Genomic DNA, 22,225 nt, shown 5'->3' with positions numbered 1-22,225 from the left:
GCAAGGCAAGTCTGGAAAGAATTGGGAATTAAGTGAAAAAAAAAACGATAAAAAGGGAAGCACACAAAAGAAGGAAGACAGCAGAATTACTTTGCACAAGCTTATTAATTTAGCAGCTATTTCATCTGCCAACATTCAAACTGTATAACCAGAGAAGGTGTTTTGCTTAAACACTGAATGTGCAGTGCTTGACAGAAAAGTCTTTGGAATTGTGTCCTTCAGGAATCTTCACTGTAAACACAGTAGTAAAGTTGTTGACTATCAGGTTATCACATTTGATACTCTACCCCTTTCTCTATTCTGCCAAAACAAATAAACAACAATTTTCAATGTCACTTCCCAAAATAAGCAAAATTACCTGTATACTCAAGAAGTGCCAAGAGTATCCGCGCCTTCACCTCTTAAAAGAAAAAATGAAATATATTTAAGTCATCACAGTTAGAAGAATTTTCACCAACAAAATTATGCATCCGCTTGTTTCAGAGTACACACGTACCAGCTGGCCAATGCAAGTCCATATATGAAGAATTTCAGTCTTAAACTTTGAAAAACAAGACTTGTTTTCATCAATTTCCACACCACCAGTTTTCCCCCTTGCTCTCTGGTTACATACTTTGACACTTTGGTCTATACCAAAGTATCGAGGAAAAATTAGAAATATCATTTTCACTCAATTCTCAGTCTTCACGATATTATTTTCTTCATAACATTTGGTTTTGCTTAACAATTTCTGAAGTAAAAGGTACAAATTTAACAAACATTATACTGACAAAAACTGTTTATACATCTACTTACACCATTTTAACAAAAGCAAAAAAAAAACCCCGGTATATTAGAAGCAAAATAACCCTTTTTTTTCCCCTTTTATTTTTGACTTCTCAAAGTTTTCATGCTGAAGGAAGTGATTCCTCCCATCTATCTGGTACCAGAGTTACCATAACCTCAGAGTGTCAAAATTCCAGCACATCAGTTTTTCTACAGTAACTGCCTGAGAAACACGTTACTATTTCACACACTTTCACATCTTGCCAGTCTTTCTTGCACACACCCAATTTTCTATGCAGTTCTATTCCAAGAATAGGAATGCAAACAGTTGTTATAGGGTATACATACATCTCAGGTGACAGAGTTGACAGTATCAACAGCACAGTCTGGATTCTGTGTGTGTTTGACCATACCTATTCAAAGCTGGAATCTTCCCTAAAGGTGGTGCTTAATATTTGGTGACTAAGCTTAAAAAAAACAACCAACCTTTAGAGCTTGATCTTCAGCCATACTGTACACACACTAAAAAAGGAACTAACAACGCTTCTAAAATGCCTGCCCACAGAATCTCAAATACAAGAATCAAAATTAATGATTACTCTTGAAAATTGCCTGGTGAAAAATCTTTGCCTTTACTTTCTGTCACTTGAGAAAAAATTAGAGAGACTAATATCTTGGGACTTCAGGCAGCTGAGGTGTACTCCACTGAACATTCAGCTTAGTAAGTGAAAATACAATAAAGGAAAATATATTTTCTATCTGAAGAATTTAGACACATTGAAACTATTACTTGCAGCTTGTTTTATATGAGATTAGTTGGATCTCCAAATTCAAAAGCATCATAGGTATCTAAAGATAATGATTTCTTGCTTATAGGAAAATTACAGGACACATCAACTTGCCTTTACCACTGCAAGAAGTATTCTCCATTTCAAAATATACCCTCAGGCAAGAGAATATTCTTAGGTTACTTGTTTAAGCAGAGACTTACCTGGGGTTAGAAGAGAACCTTGGATGTCTGTCAATCATCTGTTTTTCACTAAATTCCAAATGATACAGAAGTTTTCAGCCCTTCTTGCTACATGGCATATGGAAAGGAATACCTTTCTAGCAATTTCTCTTTAGATGGTGTGCTATATAATACAAGATGCTTTCAACTTTTTTTATTCTTAAATATTCTTTGTTTTTTCCCCCTCATCACACTACTTTGGTCTTTGCTAGTAAAATTTTTGTCTCGTGGGCTAGATTTTAGTTTTATTTTATTTCTCACAGCTGAAGATATTTTTGAAGACAAAGATTTGCACTGGATGTTTTATTATTTCATTTGAAATACATTTTTATGTCTTCAATGACTAAAAGGCTCCTTCACAACATGTTAAAATACATGCGACCTTTCTCAAATGCATAGTTTAAACTTAAAGATAATTTATAATTAATAAATTATATAAATTTGTATAAATAAGTATAAACAAATAATTAATGTATATAAGTTTAAAATTAATTAAATGCCTTCTTTAAACTTAAAATTAATTTGTTAGCATAAAACTTGCAGTTCCTCATTAGGTTATGTGACTAGCTGCCGAGAAATTTGACTTGCTCTAGAACATCTTTTTAGATATGCTACTTTTATTTAGGAGGGTTGAGAGAGAGAGAGAGTGAAGGGAATCATTTACAGAAACTTATACTCCACTTTGCTCTCCTTACATCTTTCTGCTTTTATGCTTCTGAAAGTTCCCTTTCTTCCCATCCATCTGGCTGATTTTCCTGGGCCCTACTCTAGTCATCCCTCATTTTGTTTTTTCTGTGCTTACTGATTCCCATGTCACATATCTCATGTACTTTCAAAATCTTGTACCTACGTTATTGTCTCTCTATTCATCAGCCACTGAATTCCTGCTGTGACTATTCTTTTCTCCTGCGCAAAAAAATCAAGTACTCCATCTTCCAAGATCTGCCTCTGCCAGGAATTTCACCTTCTTTGGTATAACAATTTAGTTGGCCCAGTCACTCCAAGTGAGAACTTTCATTTTTCCTTTAGTTACTTAACTCCCGATAAATCCTCCTAGAATCTGTATACTACCTAATCACAGGACTGTTCTAGTCCATCACCTTGATTAGCCTTACAGGGCTCACTTCTACTGCAAACATAGTAAACTCTCCTCTAATTATGTGATAGTACAACCAACAAAAGAGAAAGAAATCTCATATGTTTTGAAGTTACTCTGAAGCAAGGTTTACATTTTTTTTATTCCAATACTAATAAAAAGAAAATTAACAGATCAAAACAATCACTCTCTCATCCTCAAGGCATTTTTACATTTTCCCATTTCTTCATACATATTAAATGAATTAGAGTCCCAAGACCTAGGTATTAAACAACACGTTTTTGTGAGGATCTCATGTTTCCCTCTGCATTAATATACTAATCAATCTAATACAACATGTTCTACAAGGATTCAGAAGTAAATATATACATATATATATATCTCACAACAGTCTGTGATATATTTCTATATATCAAAATGAGTTGGTTTCCAATACAGAGATGTTATTTACTGAAAGCATTCATCTTTGCTTTACTTCAGCACTCATCATTAGTGGTTAAGCACGTTATTTACAACAATTTTTTCCCCATGGTTTTCTATCTGTGGTTTCCTCTGCTTAGTTCCTCTAGAACCTGATATAAAAGACAAATAGATCTTTCTGATTACTAAAATATTGCCCCTTACTTAGGAACAAACATGAAGATACTTCAAACAGCTTTGAATATCCCAAGACTTTGCTCAACTTGCTCAAAAGAGGCTTAAGCCCAATCAAGCAGTCAAATAAGGCACAAACTTTGTTTCTTCTGAAATAAGAAGGAAAAAGGAAAAAGAGACAAATAAGAGAGGAAAAAAAGAAAGTTAATTGTTGTACCATGTGTTGAGCTTCCAGCCAGAAACAGCTCAGAACAGAACTCTTCTGAGTATCCTGACCATATGTGAGCACAACACATGATGGCAAAAGTAGAAAGGAGAAGAAAAATGCAGATATGAGGGGCAAAATTAGCCGCTATAGCATTTTTAACCTTGCTTTCTGCTCATCTGATTTTAGTTAGATGCAGCCGCTGGTTTTGTCTCACGTTTAATTTATACAAGCCTAAGCCTGTCTAAATGACAGCAGTCTCCAAAATTGCCCGAGGGGCACGTTTCTGCTCTGAATCTTTTCAATGCTGAATTAAATATACCTGTCCAGTCATGCCTTGTAAACCAAGCAATTACTCACTTCCACTCTCCTATTTCTCCTTCACACTATTTGTGCCAGGGAAGCCACAACAATCTTTTGCTTTCAGGTATCCTTCACATCACATGAAGGCCTTGTTCCCTCAGATAGATCAAAATGATGATGAAGATTTGGATAACGTTCCTCCAGATTCTCAGGAACAAGTATGAGTGATACAAGCAGGGGCTGGAATAAGAATCAACTAAGAAAAACAAATACAATACAGCAGAAAGTTTTAAAGACTATTAATGGTGAATAAACAGCTTCAGATGATAACTTAAATTTAAAACAGCTTATTTGGTTAAAAAGATGGCACAGAACCATTGTTAGAAATCTCTGACAAATGCTTAGGTGACACGGATGGAAAGGGAGAGCCGAGAATATTTAAAATTGGCAGATAACTTCCAAGACACAGTGATGAGTAAAGATGAGGCAGACTGCATGCCGTCCTTGAAGACCACAAGAATAATACCTTTTCCTGTTCTGGTCTCTGAACCACGCACCATTTACAAGCACAACAGTTGCGATAAAGTTAGCTACTATAAATTATTAACAGAGAAAATCTATTTTTCATCTTAGTTTCTGAAACACTAGAAAAATGTTCAGAAAATATCACGATTCCTTCTGATAAATATCACAATTACATTATAGTAGCATTTGAAATAGGGAAATCTTGTATTGTGGAGAGGTGGTGACTCATTTGGACCTTGCTGAACTCCCCCTTGAAATTCTGTCCTAGACTTAAAACCAAATTCATTTGAATGATCTCAGTCCAATATTAAGGGTATAAGACCAATGTTGAAATTGGTTATTAATGCTATTTACAGCCAAACAATATGCAAAAAATGGCATCTGAGATGTACTCCACTAACCTTTTTATTACACGCATAAAAAAGTCCTCAAATTCAGGTGTTTAAACAAGCAATTGTATCTTTCCCCTTCCCTTTTCCAGGACCTCTGTCATAAACTGAGTGTTTATTTATGGCCATGCTCTTCCTACTGACCTTCAACAAATTTTCTGATATTCTGGGCAAGACTCCGGACACTGCTGGGAAGGTTCCAGGGGTCTTGCTTGATGTGGAGTCTTAGCTTCTTTGGACAGCTAAGCTTCGGTTCCATTTCCTGCTGAAACTCTATGCAAAAATAAAAACAATATTTTTTTCTGTTTAAGTCTCTTGAGAAAATCACAGGAAGGCATTATTTCCTTCTAAATGTTTTCACACAACATGAAGGGGTCTTCTTATTTAACTCTTGTTAAAGTCAGAGTGACAAGCCTAACAATTGTCTAAGCTCCCCCACTTAGACAAAGGAGAAAGCAAGCAGCAATCCAAAAAATGACTCCTTCTGAACCAGGTATTTAAGACAGAAGGTGACTGTCTTCATGGAGCAAGAGAGAGCCCGGAACTTCTAGAGGCAAGTGTATGCAAAATTAATCCAATTAGAAAATTAAACTTTAATTAAGATGAAGTTACTTATTCTTTGACCTAGTCTCTTAAATCATTCAAGTGTCCCTTGTACTGCTCCAGAAGTTCACAAATACCAAGAATAAAATATCCAGCTTGTCCATACCTTTTGTCTAATTGAACATCTATTATATCACTGAAAGGTTAATGTTTTGTTAGTCTGTCACACGCTTAGCCTGAAACAATGAGAACCTTAAGTAAGCACAGTTGCTCTAGGTTCATTCTCACAGACTTGATCCCAGAATTAGAAGTGGAAAAAGAGAAGGTGAGTAAGAGGAACAGTTCATGCTGACTTCCACACAAACTCACTGAGTATACCAGTGTAATTGGTGTACAGTAATTATGTTCTGCTGACTTCAGTGAGATTTTGGTTATCTGTAGCAGTCAAAGATCTGTTCTTTGGCCATTTACAATTAGCTTTCTTCACCAAAAGACATGTGGCAGGGTCAAAAAAAAATCCATAATAAAACCTACTGCACAGTTATACACAACAATACAACATTCCGCCACTGACCTTTCTTTTTATTTTTATTTTTTAACTCTTTGGAAAAAGAAATCCATAGTGTTTTTCATCATAATCTTATGGCTATCACCATTTGCCTATTTATACACTCAGGCTTAGCAACTATATAGGTAGTAGCAGAGTATCTCAAATTACACAATCGTTTTAAAAATTAGTAATATTTATATAACTACATAAGTGGTATCAATATTATTGTGACTATGAATTTATATTTGCAAACTGTAAATCGCCTTCACAAATAAAATATGTACAAAATGCTTAAAAAATTGAATATTAAAATGGATCAAAAATTGCTTCAAAAGTTGAGACATATGGAATAAAGACACCTGCAAGACAAAATCTGCTTCTTACTTCAAAAACCTCAGCAATTCTATAGTCAATTCCAAGTCTACAATTTAAAGGTGACTTTCCAGTAAATATATGTTGTGTAATAAAAGCGTAAGAAACAGGTTTTCTACTAAGAAATTTCAAAGATCAATGATCACATAATATGGCAAAAATAAGCAAAAATCAGTTTTTTAACATCCAGCTCAAGGAGTACATAGCCATACCGTATACTTATCAAGCTGCCTTTTGATTCAGATAGGCAGAATTGTTACCTTGTAGGCCTCGGCCCGGTGTAAAGTGTTTTGTCTGTTCAAAGGCCCTCATCACAGCTGGTCCTTTCAGAAGACTGACAATTGAATCGACCTGTTGGGATCAAAGTTCTGTGAGATAGATGTTTTCTACAGCAGAGATCTGAAGTTCTTTCTTTAAGAAACATAAACTAGAAGAAAACAGCTCTGGATGCTTTCTTACCTAATTGCAGTAGTTAAAGCTCAAGCCTAGAGAATGTTACTAAATACAAGGGCCTGTTTAATCTGTAGTTTTGAACTATTTACAGAAAACAGAAGGAGAAGGAGTAAATACATACCATCCCAATAAACAGTGGAAAGCAAAAGTAAAAAAAAAATAAAAAAAAAATTTGCTAAAGATATTTTAGCTCAAATATGGATGTAATTATTAAAGCCAAAAAATAAAAAAAAATCTCATACTTGACCAAAAAGGTGTTCCAAACAGGTATGGAGCTTGTCTTGTTTATCATGAGAGATTCGAACACTTATGGGAAGCTCATCACCTGAAAAATATTTTACAATTGAAAATTTTCAAGAAGGTTCCGTACATTTTCCAAAATATTTATAGCTCAGGTAATCTTTGCACACATAGTGATACATATGCCTTCAGGACTATAACCCACTATAGTTCTAGGCAGCGAAACACAGTGCGTTATCCAGAATCATAGAATGGAATCATAGAATCACCAAGGCTGGAAAAGACCTCCATGATCATCCAGTCCAACCATCCACCTACCACCACCATTTCCGCACTAAACCATGTCCCTTAGTACAACACCTAAATGTTTCTTGAACACAATCCCACAGTATGCAACTGTTCTCCCTATGTAATTTGCATTAGGCACACAGGAATAGCATTTAGAGTAAGGATCATATTTAAAATCCCACTGGACATGGATTTAGGCAATGTGGTCTTGTTGACTGCTTGAGCAGGGGATTAGATTGGATGATCTCAAGAGGTCCTTTCCAGTCCCAGTGATTCTGTGATCAGAACACAAGATTCTTTTGTGCTGGACAACGCAGCTCCAGCCTAAACGGCGAAGTAGCATGAACCTGTAACAGAGCAGACCACAAAGTCACCAAAAATCATGAAATTTTTATAGGCACTGACTCTTCACAATCTTAACGCTCTTACTATTGAAATGGTTCTGATAGTTTGATACTTAAACAATACAGTAACCAAACCCTGTATTTGATACAAAGTTTTTAGTGGTACATAGAAAATTGTTTTCTAAGACAACACAAAGGAGGACTCTCCTAGGTCAGTGCCCTCAGTCACCTGCACTCTCAGACAACAGGTGATGCAAGCTGAACTCCTTCAAAAACTGAAAAATTGAGCTTACAGCTGGTTTTCCTCCTTGCTGTTACAGTGACACATAACAAGTAGCCACTTGATAATTTATAACTCAAATTTATTCACGGTCAGTCTAGACTCATTTTTCTTATGTCAGCGAAACACTTAAATAGGAGTTTTGTCTCCTTGATTTTCTTTTCAGCTCCTTTATATGTTCTTATAGCCAGCAGTTATAACCTTTCACAAGATTTTATTTATAACAAATGGAGCACAGTGCCAAAGAATCCCAGCCTGAAGTTAGACACGCTAGCTTTGGAAGTAGAAGAAAATCAAGTTATTCAGAGAGTGGAAGTTCTCTGAGTGGCAGTACTTATCAACATGAACACTGCATCTGGACTTGACACGTATTCTTTCAGGTACCTAAAGCAGTACCTCAGAGTGTTGCTTCACTAGGGCATATCAGCTAATCAATATACCAGGTTGAAGATAACGACTCTGCATTTTCTTCATCCCTTTTCTCTGTATCTACTCTTTACTCTTCCAGTTTCTTGAAAGTAGCTGACTAGAATTACGTTATTCATAAGGTATCTCAGATACCCTGCATAATGTTATAATACTTTCCTAAAAAAACCTCTCCTGATATGACCAGCACTAAAGTTTTCCTTCTTTATGACCAAGTCTCAGCAATGGCTCGTATTCGACTAATATGCCCAGTTCTTTCTGTTCCCAAATGATAAACTAAAAGCTTAGAGCAAATATTTTTATTATTAGTCCCTGAGTATATGACCTTGTACTCCATGCAGTTAAATCCCATCTCATTCCTATTAGCAGCTGCATTTATTTAAATTCAATTTGTCACGGCATAAACAAGTATGTGCTCCTATGTGGTCTCACATTCCTTCCCACAAACATACACAGCCATATCCTGCATTCTGGATGCTGACGCAAGCTGGGCAAGCATTCTGTACTCACCTAAAATGCTCCTTACTCTGTGCAACATAACACCCTGACAAGGTCAGGGCATGAAAGTGATTAAAAGTGTCACTCTAAGAGCTCTAACTAATTCAATCTATCTACAGAGATGCTGGAATGCTGTCTCTCTTTCACAGAAGAACTCTTTAAGTGCAGCTCTAGCTAGGCAGAAACAAAACAATACACTTCCATTGCCAAGGAGAAGGCAATTTTTATAACAAAAACAGCAACAAAACTGCCAGGTAAACAAAAAGAATAAACCAGAGTAAAAGGAACCAATGACGGATTCATAGCTGACTTTTCTAAACTTACCTGAATCCATTTCATCACTGTGAAAGTAAGAACTGCACTGACTGCTACAAATGCTGGTGAATGAAGCAATGGAGTTCCTGTTGCTGTTGCAATCGCTTGGAAAACAAAAGAAAGCAGAATTAAATAAAGCCGCGTCCTTTTTACACAGGTATTATATCAAAGTTATGGATATCTTTTCCCCTTTCTGCTTTTGACCTTAATGATGAGATGGTCCTTACAATTTTTTTATTAACAGTAAAGATTTCTGTACTTAGGCTATCATAATTTACAGTCATGGTAGGACTTGGAAGACTAGATTCTCTAACCCAACAATTCCATTTTCATCCTTAACCTTGCAAGCAAGCATTTGCAGACTGAAAATATCTACTTTCAATGCAAAACAACCAAATTTTCTTACATGAGTGACAGTTTTTGAATCTATGGCCTCAAATAATTTAGTAACTATACATTTAAATTCTGTACTCAGTCCATAACTAAGACAATATTACAAAGCACTCTGGTTTATGACTTGCAAACTAGAACTCACATTGGGTTTAGAACAGATGTAATCCATTTCAGTAGCACAGAAACTCAAAGTACAAACTACTTATCTCTGCCAGCCTGTCCTAGTTTTAGCTGGGACAGAATTGCTTTCTTCAGAGTGTCTGCTATGGTGCTATGCTTTGGTTCTAGAAAAACAGCATTGATCACACACTGATGTTTTTAGTTGCTGCTACGCAGTGTTGAACAGAGCCAAGGATATGCACAGCAAAGGGTCCAACAAGCTGGGAGGGGACAGAATCAAGACAGCTGACTTAAACTGGCCAAAAGGATATTCCATACCATATGACTTTATGCAGAAGGAGTTTCTGAAGGGGGTGGGAGTTCATCTCGCTCTATTCCACTTGCTAAGAAGGGAGCTAGCTGGGCATTCGTCAGGGGTGGTGAGCAATTGCCTGTGCTTCACTTGTTCTATTCATTCACATATATATATTTTCATAACTATTATCCTTCCCTTTTTCTCTTAGTAAATAATTTTTATCTCAGCCCACGAGATCCACTTTGTTTATTTTCTATTCTCTCCCTCATCCCACTGGGAAGTGGGGGAATGAGCAAACAACTGTGTGGTGTTGAGCCAGCTGCTGGGTTAAACCACAACACAGCCAAAATATATTTTATTAGCCTATCTTTTTCAACTGTTTATTCTGTAAGAGACGTAGACATTTATGTATATAACTTCTGTGCAAAATGTTATGCATTCAAAACTTCACCCATATTGGTCTAGTAAGGAGAGTTGGGGATTAAAATTTGCGTATTTTTCTGCTATTTTCTCTGCTGTAGATACTATACTCATTCACCTCATCCTCTCTCTTATTAATACATTGTTCCATACTGAAAATAGAGAACATATCCACTTTTGCAGCACAGAGTAAAACTTTTGTACTGAAAAAACTATGAAGAAAAATTAGAATTCCAAGTCTTCAACAGTGAATGATTTATTCACTTCATGAAGATCGTTAAGATTCAGGAAATGATCAAGTAATTATCCAGTAGAGGGAGTCTTAAAATCCCTAGTGAATACAAGGTAATGTATAAATGTACCTAAAGCACATTTAAATGTAAGGAATTGGCTCTGGTTGCATGAATTGGGTGTACCATAAATCAGGACATACACAGATATATTTTTTACATATTGCTACATTTATTCATGCACCCATAAGCTCCCCATTTGTTTTTTGTAAAAACAGAAGTTATCCTTACTATTTTTGGCATACTAACTTACCTAGTTGGCTACAAGTGAGAGGGAAAAATGTTTAATTGAAGCAATGTGACATTAAAATCAAATCCATTAAATAGGTGAAAAGACATCAGTAACAACATGTTCCTAACAGTGGGTGAACAGTCCAAGGAGTATTAAGAACTTCTGGCTGGATATTAAGAAATGTTTTCTAACTAATTCTGTTCACATATGAAAGTCTCCAAAGGGAAGATGAAGGTTATTTAAAACTGGATTGTGCAAAGTATGAAAAAATGAAACATGGGAAAACGAGAAACAGATCAGATACAACAAATATACGCTTTATCATTCTGCATTATTTTTTATGTTGTAACGTTTACAATGAGGCCCTAGAACACAAAATTAGGGCATTCTAACAGTTGAAATTAGCATACTAATTATAATAATGTCATAATGGGGTCTGAAAATTTCAAGCTTTGTCTAATGTTATTTAATTTAACATTTAACAGTTAAAATTAATTTAACAGTTTAAACAAACTAACTAAAAAAGAAGTCTAAAAAAGCAAAAAAAGTGACTACTTTCTAGTCATAATAATGAACCGTGATAATGAACATACAGAGATTGCTCTGAAAGTAATGCCTCTTGTTATTTCCATGGAAACTACAACTGATACAAGGAACACAATAACACTAATTGATAAAGTAAATTCTCAGCAACAAAACACAATTTTTCAAAATAGTCACCACCATTAGCTATGTACATTTGCCAGAAATGAAAAAGAGCCTGCATGCCACGCTCTTAAAAATCTGCACCAGCAGAGGTGACCCACTGTTGCTGTCACCACTGCTGAAATGCACTGCCCATCACCTCACTGAGCTTTCATTCACACAGATGAATGTCAATGCTGTTTTATTCCTTATGGAGGAATTCAGTGACACACCTTTGCTCCATACACATTTCCATGTCAGACACCATTTTGTCAGATTGCCCCTCTGCTGCCATCTGTTACGCAGCAACAAAATGTAATGGAATATGGGTGGAAAGGTTCAACCTCTACTCTGCCATACCACCAACATCCACCTTGTCCTGGGTCAACATAATAAATCAGGAAGCATTACTTTTGGAGAAGCCATTGTATAATAAAGCCTTATTTTACTTGTAGCTAAAATTTAATTTAGATTTTGCATCAAGTGTAATTAACCAATCCTCTCTAAGCATCAGAAAGTTGTTTTTATAAAGACCTATGCTTTCTATAATTACTTCTTCCCTTTCAAATTTCTTTGCGTTTTAATTCCCAGTAAAGGTGATGTGTTATGAATTCCAGATGTGGGATGCTGCTACAATATTCACTGGAAGAAGATGATGAATGTGTGTTGAGAATCAGATTATCTTTTTTTCCCTTGAGAACAGCAAGAGTGGTGGCTGCGGCCTCCTGCTTTCCATGGCAGACATTCAGATTTTGTTGGGGAACATCATAACAGAAACTTCCTATTTCTTACAAGTAATCTAAAGAAAAGCTTTATAGCTCTGACTGTGATATCCTATTAAGTTTAAGGATACTGGGGATCTAATAGCTGGATCTAATCAAACAAGTTTATTTTACATGTCTTGTAACATATCATGATGCCAGTCATTCTAGAAATGTCAGAATCATTTGTTTTTATATTCTTCTGAATTTTATACAAACACATAGGCTTGATTTGTTTGACAGACAAACAAAAATATTACTAGTAAAGGTACCTGTAAGAATCCCTATTGCTGATGGTATCATGACCAGAATCTTCTTGTTCATCACCTGTCACACTGAAGCAGACTTTCTTTCCATTCCTTTCCCCCTTTTCATTGTCACTGTCTGCTGGTATTAAAGGCTCAGGTGTTTTACGTTCTGATTTTGGAGAATATGTTATTGAAGAAAGAAGGCTGAAAGACAAAAAAAAGAAATCAAGATTTTTAATGTTTTTCAAAAGTGAGCCACCAACAAACTATTTCTCATCAACATCTTCCCGATATTATCCCATAATATGTGAAGAGATTACCTTAATTCAGTCCATATCTGTTTGAAACAAAGGACGAAAGTGGTATATTCTGCTATTAAAAAGTGTTACAGTTTACTTTAATCTTTACTTAATCACTCAGTCCTCTATGAAAGCAAGATTCAATTTGGAGACGAAACACAGCTTATTCTTGAATACTTGGAGACATTTTACATTAATGGAAATACTTTTAAGCATGAATCAGGTGCTTCTTAGCACAAAACAAGACAACAAATGGAAGGAATTATTTCTCTGTGAAAAACATGTACTTTCTTAATTACTACAGTAGCAGTTACAGCAGCCTGCACCGCAAACTCTTTCAAGGCATTTTGAGAATTGTTATTAACATGCCTGTATTATTTCCTCAGATTCAAAGCACCTCAGTCGCTATCACTAGTAAAACTGATGATTAATCTACAAGCTTCTGTAAAGAGCACAAAATGACATCCAGTCAAGAACAGAGAACAGTACAAAGTGCTGTATTTGGAAAATGCACAGACATTGGAAGCAAAAAGACTCATATTCCTGAGTGATTAATTCAAATTGGGAATGAGATGTTCTAATTTACTTTCAAGATCAGAACAGATAATACAGACTATTCTGTTTTAATTTCTTTCACTCAAATACTCCATTACAATGATGTTTTCGAACTAGTATTTGGATTTGGAAGGCAGCATTTTTCTTGCAAAAATTTCTTTTTAAATTGTAATTCTTCACTAAAATCAGATTACATTGAGTTCTTAAGAAATTAAGAAATCATACAGTTCAGAAATGCAATAGGGTAAACTGTCCCCATAACACTGTTTGTTTACTGTAAAGCAATGAACACATAATTCAAACAATGGCTCTGTCTCACTGAAATTATAACCTGATAGATGTTAACATAGGGTTTGACCTTAACTCAAAGAAAACAAGGATGGTAAACAAAGCTTTTTAGCAAATTACTTCACCATTTCCGCATAGCTTTATCCTACAAAAAACTAATGAGACAGACTGACAAATATATGTATCAGATATATGTACCCTGCATATAGAAAAAGGTGCTGATCTGAACTGTAACTGACATGTAGATAAATTTTCTATACAATAAAAATAATTCTACTGGATCTTAAACCCATCCATCCACTGGAAAGACATATTTGGGCTACACGATGCCTTAACACTTCCTATCAGTGTGAAATCACAACTCAGTTCTTCCCCGTCACTTGAGTAATCTCTTAGCAGGATTTCACAAAGACGGGAAGGAAGATGGAGCGTGCACTTCACAGAGGTGTTCAGTTTGATCTACCTTCTTCTTATGTGTTATGAAAACATAGATCTTAGAAAATCAGTTCTTTGTATCTGTAAAACCGATTAGTACAGAATGCTCTGAATGCCAAAATACAAAAAGAAATTAGACAAACACATGGCAGGTGATTCTAACTTTTCCCAAAAGGTCAGTTTCAAGAAAACCCTATTACCCTCTCCACTGGAACATGAGGTAAAGTAATATTAATACATACTTCTCTTTTTTTCTTGTGTTCCCATTATCACCTATTTTTAGGATAAAAAAGAAAAGGCCTTTAGGCAGATACATTCTGCTAACTTCTTGTGGATTTTGTTGTTGCAAGAAAGTAATCGAGAGTAAGAAACAAACAAGCATAATGAATTGCTATTTCAGCTCCTGAAAATATCTTCCCCTAAGTAATTATTTGTCAAGAAACAGACAGACTATTATATCCTGTTCTTTTATGCGACTGTTTAGTCACTGCTGCCAAGATCTTGGAAAAAGACTGATGAAGGTAGCTGGAGCTTTTCCTAAGGGAGCTTTTCACTTTCTCCCAGCATGCAAGCTCTTTTTCTAAGGAAAATTTTTTTGCTGAGCTACTGTGAACGAAAGCTGGAACTCTGGATAACAGAGCCCTGGAATTGGTAGTTCCTGAGGTCACTGAAGTGCTTTTAGAAACCCAATTCAAGCAATCTAAAACACACAAAACCAGACCTGGTCTCAGAAAAACACATCAATCACATTTAAACAGACTTATTTTTTAAAGTGTTTCTTCTTTTTAAATATAGTACATGCCCATTGTATTTTCTTTGGAGATAGTCTACCACAAACAAAATTGTCTCAGAAATCCATCTGTCAGAGGAGAAACAGGTGTATGAGTAGTAACTAATAGCTATATTCCCTGTAACTACAAAAAAAAAATTCCAATAAATACATAAATTTAAAACTTGACCAAAAAAATCCTCATAGAGGGAACTAATCCTATATGGAACCCAAATAAACACAATTCTGTAAGAATGTCAGAAACAAAAGATGTTATGATCAGTCTGAGCATTAAAAATGAGTAGACAGCCCCTTTCCCCTAGCCACCAAGAAAGAAAAAAAAGAATAATAAAAAAAAAAACCCATGCAACCTGTAAGTTGCTCTGACTTTTCCTCACTTCATGCAGAATGCAGAACTGGAAAATGTTCAAGCTCCAACAGATATCTTTCCAAAAACACCTGGGATCATGGAAGCACATTGAGTGCATGTGAAACAAGAATATAAAGTCACCCTGTAAGAAAGCAACTGGAGGCACTTATTCTTGCGTTAATGCTGGGCAACTGGCAACAGTACTAAAGAAATACTGTGATACTGTTAAACTACTTGAACAAGGAGTCAATGGAGCTTTGAGAGGCTGCGGGGAAGGCAATAAATGCCTTTTTGTTTGTACCTTTCTTTCTCCATTCATACTTCTTATTCAGGAGCCATAATGGAAGTTATTATGGAGATAATGCTAGGAACACTCAGTCTTCTCTTACACATCTCCTACGCATAATTCACAAGCCCTTACAGGTGAAACACAAATCTTTTTCAGTTCTCTTTCATTCACTGATAGGAGAGGCTGGGCAGATACTACTGCCCCTAGATTTTGAGGGTAGAGACAAAGATCTTCGCACAGAGAAGAGACACTCGTAACATGACAGAGCAACAGTTTCTCAATGCTACTATTACAAAGGGTTCCAAACAGTCACTTAGTAGCCCAACCTGTATCATTTAGATTTAGAATTATGCAACTGTGGTCATACTTTCTTTCCTGATAAAATTATAATAACGAGGTTAGGGTTTTTTTTTTTACATAATAAAAACTAATTCAGTAAATAAAGATGTCTTATTGTTGTTCATGCCTTAAGGAAAAAATATGCTGTACAGCCTTTGAAAAGTTCAAGGATCAATATGTTTAAGTATGCTTAAACATAAGTGTACTTAGTTATTGGACTATGAATATTTCTAAATAGAGCACAGCTATTTGATTATTCTATCCCATTATTCTATTTTTTTTTCTTAGTAATACTAATATTTCTCTCAGGACGTAGCTAGTAGCTGTAGCTGTGTTCTGATACAGTACACTATGTATTCTTCAACTGCTCTCTCCCAGCTTGTCCTGGCTTCCCTCTTTCCTATTCAGCAGTTTTAAGTAAGTCCCTTGCATATCCCATATCCTGCATGGAACTGGTTTCCTCCACAATAATTAATATACACTGACAGTCTATTCAAAGTCTGTTAGGAAGTAGGAAAAAGCTGAGCTTTACAAAAAGTAAAAGGTAATATTTGCTAAATAACTTTGTGCACCTTATGCAAGGTTTACTGCAATGTCAGTGTACAGGAATGTCATGAAAGAGTAAAGAGTGAACCCTTGTTCTTACTTCGACAACTGTGGGACTCAAAATGAATATAGGCAGTATATGATACACATGTACAAACAATATATGTGCGTCTGTATATATATATGTGTCTGTAAATATACATCTATATGAGGGAAAGGCTCAGAACTCCCTGTGCTCTTATGTCATAGAAACACAGAATCATAAAGGGAGTAGAAACGAAAGGTGTGACAATCTGGTAACTGGAGCTTCCTGAAATATTGAGTGAACTTCCATATATAATCTCTTGACTTCCCTGAGGATCAGTTACAATACAGGCATCACAGACAGCCATTTTTTTCAGTGCATCCAAGCACTGAAATCATATTAAATTAACTGACTTCATCACGATAATTAGTTGAACTACATAAAGATAATGAAAACAATTCTTTCGTAAAAAAGTAATAAATCAGCCTATACTTACTTTCATTCCTATGCATTGCAATACATTACAATTACTATTGTAATTACTATTGTAATAGTTACTATAGTGTAACTACTACTTTATCATCTCAATTACGCAAAAAGATTCCTACTCAGAAACAGCTATGAAAGGATAAACCATTTTATAGTCTTCAAAATAACAGGATATACCACCTTTCTAAACTGAAGATCAATAAAAAAGATCTTTCAAACAAAAAATTATGTAATTAGTATTTTCAGAAGGAATCATTTACATCACACATGGAATCTTTCAAAACAGAAACACCTACCACTCTTCATCCTCAACCAAGCAGTCAGCTCACTTTTCTCACAACTGGAAAAATACATTTTAAATCCTTGTCCTAAATTAGGACAAACTCTGATATGACTCTGAGCGTCCCACATTCAAATCAAGTGTCCTAATCACTCAAGTATGGCTCTAGACCTAGAGTCCTTCATTAAGGCTAATTTGTTTTTAAAAAAATGTCTAATAAGCTAATAATCTTCCTATCAGTAAAAAACACCTTGCCTTCAAATTCATCTTCAGAGCTATTCAGAAGTATCTGATGATTTAAAACTAAACTCATTTTGTAGCTCTGCCTCTTGCTTCCATTCCTAGTGAAATCTTAGATGACATGCAGGCCTCATATTTCTCTCACCTCAAAATTATTCCATTCTACACAAAAGCTCCAAACAAATGGGTAAAAAAATTAGGTACACGTGAAAAAAGAAAAGAAAAATTCTGCAATTCTTACAATTCTGTCTGCAGCCAATATTCATCTATTGATTCCATTCTACATAGAAGGGATACCCAGATTCATTAGTATCTTCAATGGAAAAATTAAAAACAAGTCTAGATGGTAACATTCACTTACTCATCTATCTGACAGACACACGTTTCCATCTCTTTCAGTGCAGTTTGTAATTTGAATAGCAATTTCTGGTAGATATCTTGTGTTTCTAAATCTTCTTCTTTTAAGAGGTACCTCAGACCATGACCCTCTTGCTGGCTGAGAGACTGTCCTGAAGGGGCAGCCATAGTAGTAATGCTATGCTGAACATAAATCATAGGATTCAGTTTACCTAGGAAAAATACAAATAAGTTACATTTATATACTTGAATATAAATTTTTAGATAGAAAAATAGGTAATAAAGTTTGAAATATTTACCCACTTGAAGCTTAATGTAATTATTTGATTTTGCGTGTTATTTTCCAGATGAAAGTCAAACTATTTAAGTAAAAAGTTGGTGTGAAATTACAACTAGCCTTTACTATGTTTTAAAACAATTATTGTAAACAGAGGATTTCATAAAGGTTTGTCCTTAAGTTTAATATTTTATGGTTCTGTAACACTGGAAGTAGTTCCTTCACATTCAACTGGCCTACCTTGGTCAGTGTTTTTATTTCCTTTTTCATGTGCAGAATGTTTCCTGCTGTCTAACTGTACACCAAAAGCACTCCCAACAGAAGTTGAGGTTTTAGGGTAAGACACTTCCATTACATTGATATGGCAATTGGTTGGGCAGAAATCACTGCTGTGAAGTGGTGAAATCTTCGATTTAGCTTGCTTGAAGGTAGGCCAAGCTCTATTTTTTAATACTCTTGAAAACTAGAAGTGGGAAAGAAAACAAAATTTTGATTAGCACCTTTTGATGTGTCAGCACTCAGCTGACAAACCTTGACTACATGACCAGAAAACAAAAATTATAATACATCATGCATCCTGGATATTCCCATTCTTAAATCCCATTTTTCTCAAAAAAGGAAAGATATTTTTCATTTTAGTTTTTTTTGTGTGTGTGTTTTAATTTTTTTTTTATTTTTTAAAGTATATGATACCTTTTATGAATGTAAATAGCTTTGTGCCAAGCAGACGATTTATTTTCTGTGGAATACATAAAATACTTAACAGTGTTCCAGGAGAGGAAGTCTAGAAGTACTCTATGATCCAGTGATGTATTTCACATGCATTTATAAACACTTTCTGACACAGACATAGTTCAACAAATTCCTAAAAAAAAAAATTCTAAAATTTTAGCTTGAAACTATAATAAAGATAGAATTTGAAACTACAAATTAAGAATTCATACAGAGAAATAGCTCTCCCTAACGGTAACTGTGGCTGCTCTAGAAGCAGTGACAGCAGGCTGGGGAAGGTGATTGCTCCCTTCTGCTCAGAACTGATGAGGCTGTACCCAGAGTGCTGTGTCCAGTTCTGCATTCCCCAGTACAAGAGAGACCTGGACATACTGGAAAGAGTCTAGCAAATGGCCACAAAGATGATGAAGGAAAAGGAGAACATGTGAGGACTGGCTGAGTGAGTTGGGACCACTTACAGAAGGATGAGGGAGATCTTATCAATATGTAGAAATACTCAAAGGGAAGGTGCAAGGACTATGGAGCCAGGCTCTTTTCAGCTGCACCCAGTGACAGAGCAAGGTGCAAAGAAAAGAAAATATTGCACAGACCTTTGATATTAATTCAATTATGGAGCATAGCTCATGCATAAGAATATTTTGAAGTTAACTTGTAGAGTTTCTTTACTACTACATGTCAGTACCAATTCAATCAATTAGGCTTTGACTAGCACTTTAGCTGCACAAAGATACGTCCCTTCTGAGAAGTAACAGCTTTTTGTGCTTGTATTTAAATTTCTGTTTATTTTGGTGTCATATTACTTCAGCTTGGTGAACTCTTGATTGATAAATCATATTTAAATCTTCATATTAGAACATGATCTAGAAGGTTAGAAGAAATCCAATTATGGAATTGTTCAAAGGCTGAAGAATGTACAAATAGTTAAGAAGGGCACTAAGGACATTCAGCGATGAAAATGTTTCTGCAAGCAGTACATATTTCTCATCTCAATCTCCCACACATCATTCTCCAGAGAGACCAAATGCCTGGCTAAGATTTAATCAGGTCATAAGTCAGGCCCCAAATTATTTTCATGTATGTGTTGAGAAACATCTGGGACTCATGGTACTGGATTCCAACTTTATTATGAGCAAAATGTTCTGATAAAAATAATAATAGTAAGAACTGCAGAAATCTACGAGGTTGCTATTTATAGAATTCGAACTTTCACAGTGAAACCAGGAGCCAAGCCAAGCTCAGGCATTCTGAAAGTCTTCTGTAACTATGGTTACCTTTACCTTGCCAAGAAAACGACCTATCTGTTCCCGCAATTCACTGCATTATTAATTGTTATTAAAAGTTCTAACTGCAAAACTATTGATTTTTGAATGTATGAGCTTAAAAGTGCAGTTTGTATCAAATATATATATATTCTAGATGGCACAAGCATGATGAAAACCTCCCCATGGGTAATTCGTATCCAGCATAATACAATAAAATTTCACTTATTGTCTTGGCCTCCTGTAAATAAAGCGTACATCATTCTCAATTTTTTTGGCTAGAGGAAAGGTATAAAATACCTCACGCTACTCAAACTCTAAATATGTTATTATTAATATTAAAACTAAGAAATTAGCTTTCAAAACAACACATTGATTTTAAATGTTTTTTAAAAACATGGAAGTCTGTAGTTAAGGCAAACAGCTGAGAGCCTGGATGTTAAATAATGCAGTATCAGTATCATTTTAATCTCTCCTTCTGGGATTCAGCTCCTGAGTTTATCCCATTTTTTGGTGGAGACTACCCTGTCTGAGTCTTTGGGAACCAATTTTTTTTTTGTCTTCATCCCTTACTGAAGTATCCTTATAGGTTTCCCTCCTCTTCCTTCAGAAAACAAAAAAGTACTATCTGCTCCTTTCCATGCAACTTATAGAACAGTGCAAATCTTCTACACTAAACCTCTCTCCCTCTTTCAGCATATAAAAATTTGTCTGTCCTGATACTTTAAGCGTCACAACTCAGATTTCTTAAAACTAGTCCCTAATTCCTAATAATCAGGATGTTTGGAGGAAAAAAAAAAAAAAGGAGTACAAAAAAACTAAGTATGCATAACTAGCAAATTAGCAAATGGTTGTTTAAGTTAGGTCTTGCTTAACTAAACAAATACAGAAAAATACACTGACAACAGCTATAGATCACAATCCGGGTTATTTGTTCCTTTCTATCTGTTTAACCTAGATCTCAAAGGTAAGAAAGTCAGAAATGTTCCGCTTATTTTCTGCTATAAAGGTTTATTAACGTAAATTAATCTAACAATTTAAAGAGCTATTGCTCTTAATAGGCAGACTAGTTAAAAGTCATACTAATTTGAAGGACATAAAAGATGAATAAAAGAATAACAATTTGATATTTAAAATTAAGATGTACTAGAAGGAAAACAATACTGCTGTTATTGCTTCATATTTGGTTAAAATCTGCAAGTTCACAGCATTGATCTAATACAGGAATGATAGCCCTTTTGTGAGAAATATGTAGTTGATTCTATCTGCAGCTGAACACAGCTAACAAGAAAGGATATGAACTACCCAGTGTCTAAAAATGGGATGATAAAGAGCACAGTTTAAAAGCTATTTACTCAATAACTCAGTTTAGGCATTCATGGCTCAAGATAGCTAATCTTCCAGTCATACATTTTTCACCATAATAAACATTCAGAAGAATTATTTAAACCACAGAATTTTGCCTGGTTTTTTCCCTTAAAAGACAATTATCACAAAGCTTAAGACATGCAGGCCATACCTTTTTATAACTAGAAATTCTTCGGTAGATATGCTCAATTTTCTCACTGCAAATAACACTGAATTTACTTTGAAGCTCAGTAGAGATTACTTCACTTAAGGAACTGAGGCTGTTGCAGTTCTGCACAAACTGCTCATCACTTTTTGCCAGTGCTTCCAGAATCTAGAAGAATAAAAACAAGATCATTACATTATGAAATAAGATGACTTAAATAACCCTATACTTATCATCCCCTATAATCTAGGCTGAAAAAGCCAGATAATCAGTTGCCTTTCAACATTACGGGCATTAACTGCACATAACTACATCACAAAAAACAATGGAAATCTGGGAAGCAAAAAAGGTTTTGTCCCTGGCATAAATTATACCTGTAACAAGTAGATTTATTTGGCTTCTCGTGACACTCTCTCATAATGGATTTACTACTTATTTCTTACTAACACAACCAACATGGCTCACCTGAAATTCAATATCTGCAGTAATTACTTGAGCAGCACATATTACGAACAGCTTATGAAC

The 22,225-nt window shown here is 35.2% G+C and overlaps 1 protein-coding gene across 6 annotated transcripts in view; it reads right to left on the bottom strand.

Moving 5' to 3' along the window:
* Positions 1–22,225, bottom strand: part of PREX2 (phosphatidylinositol-3,4,5-trisphosphate dependent Rac exchange factor 2) — a 181,448-nt gene that overhangs the window by 54,722 nt on the left and 104,501 nt on the right. For all 6 annotated transcript variants that reach the window (XM_021387325.1, XM_021387326.1, XM_021387327.1 and 3 more), the window contains 9 exons: positions 21,707–21,868; positions 18,437–18,659; positions 17,924–18,131; positions 12,663–12,842; positions 9,205–9,299; positions 7,047–7,129; positions 6,612–6,702; positions 5,031–5,159; positions 359–400 (listed from right to left, as the gene is read on the bottom strand). In XM_021387325.1, the coding sequence (XP_021243000.1) occupies positions 359–400; positions 5,031–5,159; positions 6,612–6,702; positions 7,047–7,129; positions 9,205–9,299; positions 12,663–12,842; positions 17,924–18,131; positions 18,437–18,659; positions 21,707–21,868 (1,213 nt within the window). The remainder of the gene's footprint in view (positions 1–358; positions 401–5,030; positions 5,160–6,611; positions 6,703–7,046; positions 7,130–9,204; positions 9,300–12,662; positions 12,843–17,923; positions 18,132–18,436; positions 18,660–21,706; positions 21,869–22,225) is intronic.

This window comes from Numida meleagris, chromosome 2 (assembly GCF_002078875.1).
Source record: "Numida meleagris isolate 19003 breed g44 Domestic line chromosome 2, NumMel1.0, whole genome shotgun sequence".
NCBI lineage: Eukaryota > Metazoa > Chordata > Aves > Galliformes > Numididae > Numida > Numida meleagris.
The sequence above is the reverse complement of the archived record's forward strand: the minus strand, read 5'-3'. Positions and strand labels throughout refer to the sequence as shown.